Source organism: Geospiza fortis, unplaced genomic scaffold, assembly GCF_000277835.1.
Source record: "Geospiza fortis unplaced genomic scaffold, GeoFor_1.0 scaffold48, whole genome shotgun sequence".
In the NCBI taxonomy this organism is placed as follows: domain Eukaryota; kingdom Metazoa; phylum Chordata; class Aves; order Passeriformes; family Thraupidae; genus Geospiza; species Geospiza fortis.
The window spans coordinates 185,658-195,543 of NW_005054594.1; the positions used below are offsets into that span (position 1 = coordinate 185,658).

At 55.4% G+C, this 9,886-nt stretch overlaps 1 protein-coding gene across 1 annotated transcript; it reads left to right on the forward strand.

Annotated features, from left to right (window-relative positions):
- The first annotated feature begins 1,503 nt into the window (after positions 1-1,503).
- Positions 1,504-6,079, forward strand: ANAPC16 (anaphase promoting complex subunit 16). Its single transcript, XM_005430020.1, has 3 exons — positions 1,504-1,665; positions 3,569-3,643; positions 5,337-6,079. The coding sequence occupies exons 1-3, from the start codon at positions 1,524-1,526 to the stop codon at positions 5,450-5,452; spliced, it is 333 nt and encodes a 110-aa protein (XP_005430077.1). The 5' UTR covers positions 1,504-1,523; the 3' UTR covers positions 5,453-6,079.
- Positions 6,080-9,886: the final 3,807 nt, after the last annotated feature.

A 9,886-nucleotide genomic window follows, 5' to 3' on the forward strand; every position in this document is an offset into this window, starting at 1 on the left:
CGTGGTCTCGCAGGGGCAGGAGCGCGGGGACCCCCGCCCCCCAAGATGGCGGCTCCTGAGGCGCCTGAGGCGTTGGCTGGAGGTTCCTGTAACAGGCCCAGGCATCGCCCTGACCTACCGCCTCCTCTGCTCTGTGTTTGTTTAAAATAAACCCCCTGCAGCCACACTTAGGAATCTGTCGGGTCTGCGAGCCCCGGCTGGCATCGTTTCAGCGCAAACGATCGTCGCACCTCCCTTGCGAGCAGGGAGCTGAGCCCGAGGGTTTGCTGAGGGAGGTGTTGCTGGGTGTAGCGTGGCAAAAATAAAAGTTTGCTTTATGCAGGCGTTTTTCGTCACGGCCCCTAAGCCCCCAGGCTCCTGTGAGCTGCTGTTTTCTGTGGTGCACACAGTAACTTTGAGCACTGTTGGGAAACTTACAAGGGATGGAGGAGCTGGACACAGGGAATGGCTTCCCACTGACAGAGTGGGAATATAGGTGGAATATTGGGAAGGAATTATTCCCTGTGAGCCCCTGGCACAAGTGCCCAGAGGAGCTGTGGCTGTCTAATCCCTGGCACTGCCCAAGGCCAGGCTGGAGGGGCTTGGAGCACCCTGGGATAGTGGAAGGGGTCCCTGCCCATGGCAGGGGGTGGAATGAGATGAGCTTTAAGGTCTTAAAACCCCATTTTCTCCACAAAACCCTCGAGTGCTTTCCAAGGGCACTGTCTCTGTACCCTGCAGAGCCTGCAGCAGTGTACTAAATACGATAACAGAAGCGAATTAAATGGACAGGATAATTTGAAAGTGCCTATAAGTATTTGGAGGAGCAGCAAGTGCTGTCACTGATAAGGGCCAAGTGACACCTTTTGTACTATCAGAGAGGGACACGAGGAGTTTTAATTCCCACGTTGTGACAAAGCCAGCACCTCTTAAAAGCAAGGCTGAGGAGAGAGCGTGCGAGAGGCAGCCGGGATTGTGCTGCACAGGCAGATGGACCCTCAGGCACTGCCAGGTTAAGTCCAATGCAATGTTTTAAAGGCAAAAGCACGTCTGGAGCGATGCAGAGAGCAGCTGCTGCGGGTTAGGCACGGCGTGGCTCCCTGCAGGATGTGCTGCTGGAACTGGCAGTCCCGCAGCCTTCCAGGTTTTATGAGGCAGCAGCGCTTCTGTGTTTGTGCTCCTGGAAACGAGGAGGAAAAAAAGGAAAGAAACCCCGCCTTTTATGGCCCTGGGCAGCGGGACAGGCGCCAGGGCAGCTGAAGGCCGGTGAATTCAGGCCAGCAGCCTGCACCTCGTTACTCTTGTGCACGCTCTGGATGAATTCCCAGGGGAATTCCGAGGGGTCGGAGCGGGGGTTGCCTTCAGTTTGGGGGGGTGACAGCTCCGTGCCCGTCGCCACGGCGGGCACAGGCAGCTCTCGCACACTCACAGGGCAGCCTGGGCAGCGGGGGCGGCTTCATCCTGCCCCTCACTGCCTTCATGCCTCCTCTGGGAACTCCTTCCTAACCCCTGCTCTTTGTCCTGGCAGGCTGGCCCGGGGTGCCATGGCAGCCTCCTCCTCATCCTCCTCGGCCGGCGGAGTCAGCGGCAGCTCCGTGACGGGCTCGGGGTTCAGCGTGTCGGACCTGGCGCCGCCCCGCAAAGCCCTCTTCACTTATCCCAAAGGAGCTGGGGAGATGCTGGAAGGTGATTGCTGCTGCCCTTCTCCTTCCCTGCTCCTCCTTCAGCTGCTGAACTTCTCACCCCGCTGGCAAAAGCTGGAGGTAGAAAGGAAGCACCGGGGTTTGGTTGGTCCCGGCTTTCCCACCAGTCCATGAAGAAGTGATTTTTCTGGCTGTCACCTCCTTTTTATCTCCATGACAACACTTCAGACCAGGAAGCATCTACCTGAAAGGGAGCATGACGGTGTTAATTGCTCATTGTTAGCTAATCCTTTGATGTCGGGCAGGGGTTGCTGCGGGGATAGCTGAGACAGGAATATTTTTCTTGGCAGAAGTAGTAATTTTCTTGGTTTGGGTTGGATTTGACTGGGTTAGTCCAGGAGGCAGCTTGTCTCCCTGCCAGCCTGCATCTGGGTGCCCGAGCCTGCCACCAGCTTCACTGGGACTGTCAAAGGAGAAGCCCAGCAAGCTCTGGGTGAGGGAGGAAGGGCAGGTCCTCCAGGTGACAGGGTTAAACCTGTGTCTGCTCCCCTTGAACTTCCCTTGTCGCCGTGGGATGGCTGGAGTGTCCCTATGGCAGCCCAGGGCAGCTGGGAGCTGCTGGCTGTGCCGTTGAAGGGTTGTTTTTATTACACATTAGAGCCCATATGCCAGGCTATTGAAGCAATTATGACTAAAGGTTTGCTCACAGAACTTAACAAGCCCTCAAAACAAATTAAAGTAATGAAGCACTTCGTGTTACCAAATAGACAGGCAGCTGTTCCTCCTGAGAGCCACTCAGCAGGACAGACAGGGAGTCAGAGGAGAGAATCCTTCATTTAGGCTGGAAAAGGCCTCAAGACCATCGAGTCCAGCCTGTGACCAGTCCCCACCTTGCCAGCAGCACCAGAGCACTGAGTGCCACATCCAGTTGTTCCTTGCACACCTCCAGGGACAGTGATTCCCCCACCTGCCTGGACAGCCCCTTCCAATGTTTTTCCATGAAAAAATTCTTTCTGATGTCTCCACAATGTATTTGGGGCAGCACTTATGAGAGGAAGCTCTGAGCACAGTGAAACTCCAGCTGTTCCCTGAGGTTCAGCTTTGGATTAGATTTTTCCAGTTTTGTCTTTGAAACTGCTCTCCACATTGTTGTGGCAGAGAGCTTTAAATGGGTTGTGCTTTGGGCTGACTTCTTTACCAGGATCACAGCAGTTCACCTGCTCTGGGTGGCAGCAGCAACCAAATGCTGTCCCTGTTGCAGGAAGCTCTAGGCTGGCTTTTGAATTTCTGACACCAAAGGTGATACACACATTCTTTCATCAGGCAGCTGCCAGTGGAGAAGCTGCAGCTTCCTCTTCAAAAATCCCCACTGACTGACTGATTTTTATTGCTGCTTTGGCTATCTCACTTGTTTCTAAGTAAACCCGTAGGTATTTTGGGGTTTTTTAGAAGGAGGCAGTATAAACTATGTCAGTGCTTGGTACACAATTAGCTATGTTTCCCAGATTATTTTATTTCTGAGTCACTTGCATGATCAGTTACTGACTTGGATGGCAAGATACACATTATTTGAAAATCTGTGTGTAGGGTTATGGTCTGAGCCCGTGGGAAATCCTAAAGCATTCTAAGGACACGAGTGTCTGAGCCCTGAGGGAATCAGAGACTGCCATAACATTACCTGCCTTCTCCTTAGCCTAACTTCTATTTAAAATGGACTAAAATTGCTTATCAGAGGGGATGTAACAGAATTCCACCTGGGATATCTTCCCAGGCAGCATCAGGAAGCAGCAAAGCCCTGTGCAGGGGCTGTAGTCAGCACAGGGGAAAGTGTTGGAATGAGGCAGGGGTGAACCCACACGTCAAACATAAGAATAGGAGGTCAGGGGCTCTGAAGGCTGCTCAGCCTCAAACTCTGGGGTTCAACCATCTCCTTTTTCTGTTTACAGATGGCTCTGAGAGGTTCCTCTGTGAGTCTGTGTTCAGCTTTCAGGTTGCATCCACACTGAAGCAAGTGAAGCACGGTAAGCGCCGGCCGCGTGTGGCTCGGGGAGGGCGGCGGGGGCAAAGCCCGACCTGCTCTGGGCTGTCAGCCACAAGAAAGCAGAGTGAGTGCTCAGTCAGGCCACCACTGAGTCCTTTTGCAAGCCCTATGCAAAGCGCTGGGAGCCCACAGAGGCGGGGTGGGAACGGGCTGTGCCTCCTGAAGCCTGTTTTTCCCCGGCTGTGTGGCAGCACAAGGTGAGGCAGGAGGAGGAGGAGGCTCTGGGCAGGAAACGCCCACGCTCTGATCTCGGCCCAGCGCTGACTGTCTCTCTGGCCTGGGGCACAGGGACGCTCCGTTCCACCTTTGTTTCTCTGCTGAGCCCTCGTGGCCCTGGCAGGGTCAGCTGAGGTTTCCAGAGTCACTGGGGAGGCGGCCACGCGTGGCGTGGCGTGGTGTGGCGTGACAGGGCTGAGTACGCTCCCTGCCTCCCCAGGGAACAGCCTGACGTCCTGTTTGAACCCCTGCTTCCCTGCCAGGCCCTTTGCCCTCGCCCAGGTGCCTGTGACCCAGCCATGGGCTGGGCTGTGTCACAGCTTTGGTTCTCACAGAGCCCAGCAGCAGATCCTGTCTGCTGCTCGAGGGTCACATCCTCTCTGGTCCCCACCTCTTGTCAGCCAGAATGGTACTTCCACCTGTTGTCTCTGAGTGGAGAGGTTTCCTGTCCTCCTCCGGTTGTGGGGGTGTGCAGCAGCTTGCAGGGCCGTGATCCTGTATTTCTGCATCAGAAAGCAGAGCTGAACTCCAGAGCCATTGTTTCCAGAGCTCTGCTGTGGCTGTAGATGCCAGGGGCTGCTACACAGCCTGGCACCCCAATAGACACCAGCCTTTGGAAGTGTGGAGCACCTCCCTGTTTTCTCCCTGTAAGAAAGGTGGAGGGCTTAAAAAAAAAGGTCGAGGTCATCATTTTTTGGCTTGTTTGTTTGACAGTTCCCAAAAGGGTGCAGGAGGTGGAGTGAGAACAGGGCCTCTTAAAGCACCCACTGCTGCAGTCAGCACAAATCACACACAGTTTATGTTACGCCTCTTGCTAGCCCTGGGCCTTCTCTCCAAGAGGCTGCAGTGAGCTTCCAGCACTGTCAGACTTCCAGAGAGCTGGGAGAAGGGATGTTCCCATCTCTGCACCACTGCAGCACATCTAACTGAAAATGGACCCTGTGTGCCCAACTGGTTATAAATAAACCTGAGAGGAAGATGTTGTCTGGGGACCTTCCTCTCATCAGCAGGCTCTGGTTGCAGAGCCTCTCTGCCACACTCATCCAGGTCCTCCTCCAAGGACCTTCATCAAAAGCACAGTTCCTCCTGCTGCACCCAGCTCTACCGTGGGCTGGCCAAGCCCTCTGTGAACTTCTCTGTTCTTCTGCACTATAAATATTTATGCTTTATGAAATGAGCTTCATCCTGTTTTCACCCCCATGCACTAATGGGCCTGATGTTTCCCTGTTGGGACTTGAATGTACATGGCACGGGCAGGGATGGGTAAACACACACTGGGGCAGAAAAGCCTGTCCCTGCTTTCTCCTCGCTGTTTGCACAGAGTGGGTTTCAATTCAAATGGGCTCCGTGGGTTTTATTCTGCCCTGCTCCCCACTGACAGCTGGGAATTTGCATCTAATTGAAAGGTTTAATTGCACTGCCATTGCAAACCACAGTTACCTTTGAACTCCTCGCAGATCAACAAGTCGCAAGGATGGAAAAACTTGCCGGTCTGGTGGAAGAGCTGGAGGCAGATGAGTGGAGGTACAAGCCAATAGAACAGCTCCTGGGATTCACTCCCTCCTCAGGCTGAGCATGTCTGGATCGCTGCTGTCAGGGAGCAGAAGAAAAACGTTCCCTGGCCTGGCTTCAAAACACCCCCCATCTATCAGATGCTGACAGCTGCATCGGCAGGATGGGGCTTTGGGTTTTTTTTGAGAGTGGGGATCCCCAGTAAAGCTGCCAATAAACGGAAATGACGAGATTCTGTAGGTCCTTACAGGCTGGCAGGGCTTGGTTTCTGTAACTTAGAAGGCAGGATCAGCTGTGCAGCCCCTGGATAATCTCTGTGTTGTTTACAGAGGGGGGCACAGGGACAGTGTGGGGAGGGCGACCTCGTAACTCGGCCCGGGTTCCCGCTGGAGCGCAGCCGGAGCGCTGGGTGAGCGGGGAAACCCTCTGGAGCAAATGCCAGAAGCCCTCCTCAGCCCCTGCCGTCCTTCTGGGGGATGGACACAAACTGTCCCAGCGCTGGGTGAGGGGCCAGCGGTGTCACCTCCTCCAGCAGTGCCTCGGCCATTGCCCGAGCCGTTCCCTCTTCATCGCCGTTTCTCTGGTAGCGCTGGCAGGACACCGCTCGGTCTTTTAATACCCTGAAACTTTGTCCTCTTTGTTCTGTGTTAGATTTCTCTGTGACAATAAAATAACTCTGTCTTTGAAACTCTTTATCTGGTCTGATGAGGGAAACAATCAGCTGTTTGGGAGTTAAGGAGGTTTAGTGAAGCTCGGAGGCAGATCGACTGTCATGATGGTAGACTGAAGTTCAATGTGAGAGGAACCAAACCATGCTCAAAACAGGCTTGATTTAAGTCAGATTTGAATCCTGGTTTAACTGAGCCAGAGGAGAAGACCCTGGTTTAAAACCAACCATTTTAATCATCTTGTTTTTCGGTTGTACTTCACTTCTGTTCTTGGAGGGAACTGGATTTCCATGTTCTGGCGTAACCATTTCAACATGTTGATTTTCCATGGATGAGAGCCTTCGCCCCGTGGCTCTGCTGGCCAGCAGGGGGTAGGAGCAGCACCGTATGCAAACAATTATTTGATTTACTGCTCCAGATGCCTAATTTTTCCATTTTCAACATCTCACTTACGAGATGATTGTATTTTTTACTCTCTATTGCAGCCCAGCCACATCTGCATTGAAACAGATTAACTGGGATCCATTCCCATTTCAGATCACCAGCAATTAGCTAAAACTGAGGGGGAAAAGCATACAGCCACCTTCTGTGTGTGTTGCTGTGCATCAATCAGTTCCAGTGCCAGAGCCAGCTGTGGGCAGTGCAGAGCCCCACGCCGCCTGAGCCGCGGGTGAAGCCGCAATTCCAGCTCCGTGGAAATTCACCGCGCGGCTGCCCGAGCGGTGCAGGGGCGTTCTCACGTCGGGCTGAGCTCAGCTGAGACTGTCCCACGCTGCCTGAGCCCCAGCCACGGCCCCAGCCCGGAAAACCTCCTCCCCAGCCTTGGAGAGCTGCCAGGCCCTGCTCTGCGGGGGCCTCCTGCACAGTCAGCGGCTCCAAACGTGACGGCAGGCGGGATTCAGACTCCATCCCAGATGGGCTTGCTCGGGAAAGAAGGGAGTGCTTCAGCCCTCCACTTTTTTGTTTGCTCGGTGGCATCTATTTTTAATCCTGCTCACTCCAGCCACCTACATCCACCTTGGCCAAACCTGCCAAAAATCCTCACCCCGTATCATTGTGGGGTTTGGGAGCGGAGCAGCAGATCCCCCAAACTCCCTCACTCACACCTGGTAACCCCTGCTCGCTGACCCAGCACAATCAGGCACAGAAAGAGCTTTTCCTTTTCACTGCTCAACTTGGGAAACTTTTCCACCCTGCCAGCCCTCCTGGGATGCCAGGGGCTCCGTGCCTGCAGCTCTGCCCAGGGGATGCAGTGCCCAAGCATTGCCCAGACTTCCCCGTCCCGATCCAGAACACATTGGGGCTGAGATTTATCCCCCTCACCCTCCTCCCATTCCTTGTTTTGCAGCAGTTTCTTGTGCTGGGACAGAGCAGGAGCAGGGAACGTCCCCAGCTCTGTGCTGTACATGGTGTGTTTGTATGTGTGCCCAACACCAAAATAGACACATGTGTGAGAGCCATTGAGAGGAAGTGAAAAGTTCACCCTGTACAGTACTACAAATGCAAAAACATGTTGTTGGCCGTTCCCTCCTCCCGCTCAGTAAACACTTTATGTAAGGCAGGGAGAACTGGAGGGATCCGTATGGGCAAAAGCCTTCCACGCTCCCCCTCCTCCAAATCCAGGTTTTCCCTGGCAGCTGGAAATTCCCAAACCAGCCTATTTCCTGCTTTGCAGATCGGTGGGGCTGTGCCAGCAGTGGATATTTCTCCCTGGGCTGTGGAAGCCCCACGTCCCCCTGGCCTGGGGTCCCAGAGCTTGGGGGGCCGCAGTGGGGAGGGAGCCCGGCAGCTGCCAGAAAAAGTGGATGCGGGGAGGGGAGGGAAAATAAAAAAAGAGCCGAACAAAGAGCCTCGTTCAGAGCTGCTGTTGGTTTTCCTGTGGGTGCTCGCAGCAGAACGTTATGTACCGGCACAGGCCCCGCTCGCACCTCCCCTCCCCGGCTCCTCTCGCCGCTGGCCAGGGCCCCGCCCCCAGCCGTGGAGCCAAGGCACGCGCTCGCCTCGCTGCCCGGGCAGGCCGCCCGCAGGGAGGGCCTCTCCCAACATCCAGGATGCTGCAGTGTGGGGCAGCACCCCCAGAAATGCCCTCTGCCATCTTTTCCCCCAGCAGCACCCAAGGCGAGAGGAGTTTCACAGCCCACACCTTGCCAACGACACGGTGCCCGCCTGGCACTCAACCCAGCACTCAACTCGGCATCCCGGCTGCCAAAGCCTGGCCACCACCCTCGGGGATGCGCGTTCCCTGTTCCCCCGCCCGGCTCCTGCAGCTGCTTGTCCCAGGGCGAGAGACGGGCCCGCGAGGTTTGGCTGTGGCACAGACCTGCCCGGCCAGCGGCACGCCGGGACCTGCCACGGCGTCCCACGCAGCCAAAGCTCACCTGCCGGAGCTGGCCAGGGGCTCGGGGGATGCAGGGTCACCCCCCTGTGCCTGTCACCCCCAGCCACCACCAGGGACCCGCTGTGAAGGACACCCACCCCAGCAGGCACAGAAAAACCATGGCCTCAGCCCCTCTGTTGCTTGGACACAAAGGATCCCACTGGTGTGTGTAGAAACAGTCACACTGTGTAAATTTACCTAAAAGCGACTTTTTGGGGATAAAACATGAAGCCAGGGACACCTCCACAGCAGTAGCCCACGGGGCAGGAATTTGCTCCCCACCGTACAGGGGCACAGTGTGCACCGACGTGAGCCAGAGCACTCGCTGAGCCCCTCAGTACATCTCCTCCCTTCCTCCTCTTCCTCCTCCTCCTCCTTCCCAGCCCCCTCCCCCTGCAGCCCGCAAAAGCGCTGAGCTCAGCACATCGGGCAGGGGCCCAGCCAAGGACCCTCCCCAGTGCCAGCCGCTCCCCCGGCTCCTGCTTAACCCTTTGCAAAGCCGGGCTGGAAATCAGAACGACGGAGTCGATCTCAGCCCAGACACAGGGGCCAGGCACAGCTGGCTGGGAACAGACTGTCCAGAGAGCCTCAATCCCTGCTCTCCCAGAAAGGACAGCAGGTCAGGGGGGAAGACACGCTGCTCCTCCGCAGAAACCACGCCGGGTGCGCTGCCAGCAGCAGCACCAGGGGAGGGGAAGTGCAGGGATTACCAACGCTAAAACTTTGCTTTCCAGCCCAAAACCATTCCTAGAGGCCCTGCTGCAGAGGAGTGGCCTGGATCTCAGCTTCTTTTGGGAAGCAGAAGGAGCTGCCAGCCCCACATTGCCTGCCTGGATTATTTTATTGCAGGGATCAAAAATTACATTTCCCTTTAAAACTTGCCATTGCACCAGAGCTGCTCGCTCCGCTGCCTACCAGGAGATGTTATGGCGAAGAAAGAAAAATATTTATGCTTGGCTCTAGAATTCCAGCTTATTTTTAGCAAGGCGCCTTCCCTGTGGTCCTTTACCTCTTTTTTGTTTGTTTGCTGCTTCCCCCCTGTTTTGACCCCCCCAAACCAGCAGATCCTCATCTATTTTCAGCCTCACCTGGCCGACATTTGTACCAATGACTTGGTGGCTGTGGGAAGAAATAACCCACGAGATGCATTTTGTGAAAAACAGGATCCCAAGCACCATCCCGCTGAGTGTGCAAATATTGGGGTGTATTTTTAACAGCTGGGGGCTGCGGGATTGTTCATTTTTTTGGTCCCCAAACCCGAAGAGTATCTCTGCAAACTGCAGGCGCAAGCCAGGACTTGTTCCCAACTCCCCACACCTCTCCTCTGCTCCCTGGGATGCTACCCACTCCCCAGCCCGGACTTCCATGCCCAAAACGCAGATGGATTCAAGCTGTGACCCCCAAAAAGCAGCTGCAGCTGCTGCTGGGGTGCCAGGAGCCCTTTGCTTCC

Bases quoted from the DNA above. Each gene is read 5' to 3' on its own strand.
- ANAPC16 (XM_005430020.1), top strand. From the start codon at position 1,524: ATGGCAGCCTCCTCCTCATCCTCCTCGGCCGGCGGAGTCAGCGGCAGC. The intron at 1,666-3,568 runs GTGATTGCTGCT...TTCTGTTTACAG, and splicing joins AGCTGGGGAGATGCTGGAAG to ATGGCTCTGAGAGGTTCCTC. The intron at 3,644-5,336 runs GTAAGCGCCGGC...AACTCCTCGCAG, and splicing joins ACTGAAGCAAGTGAAGCACG to ATCAACAAGTCGCAAGGATG.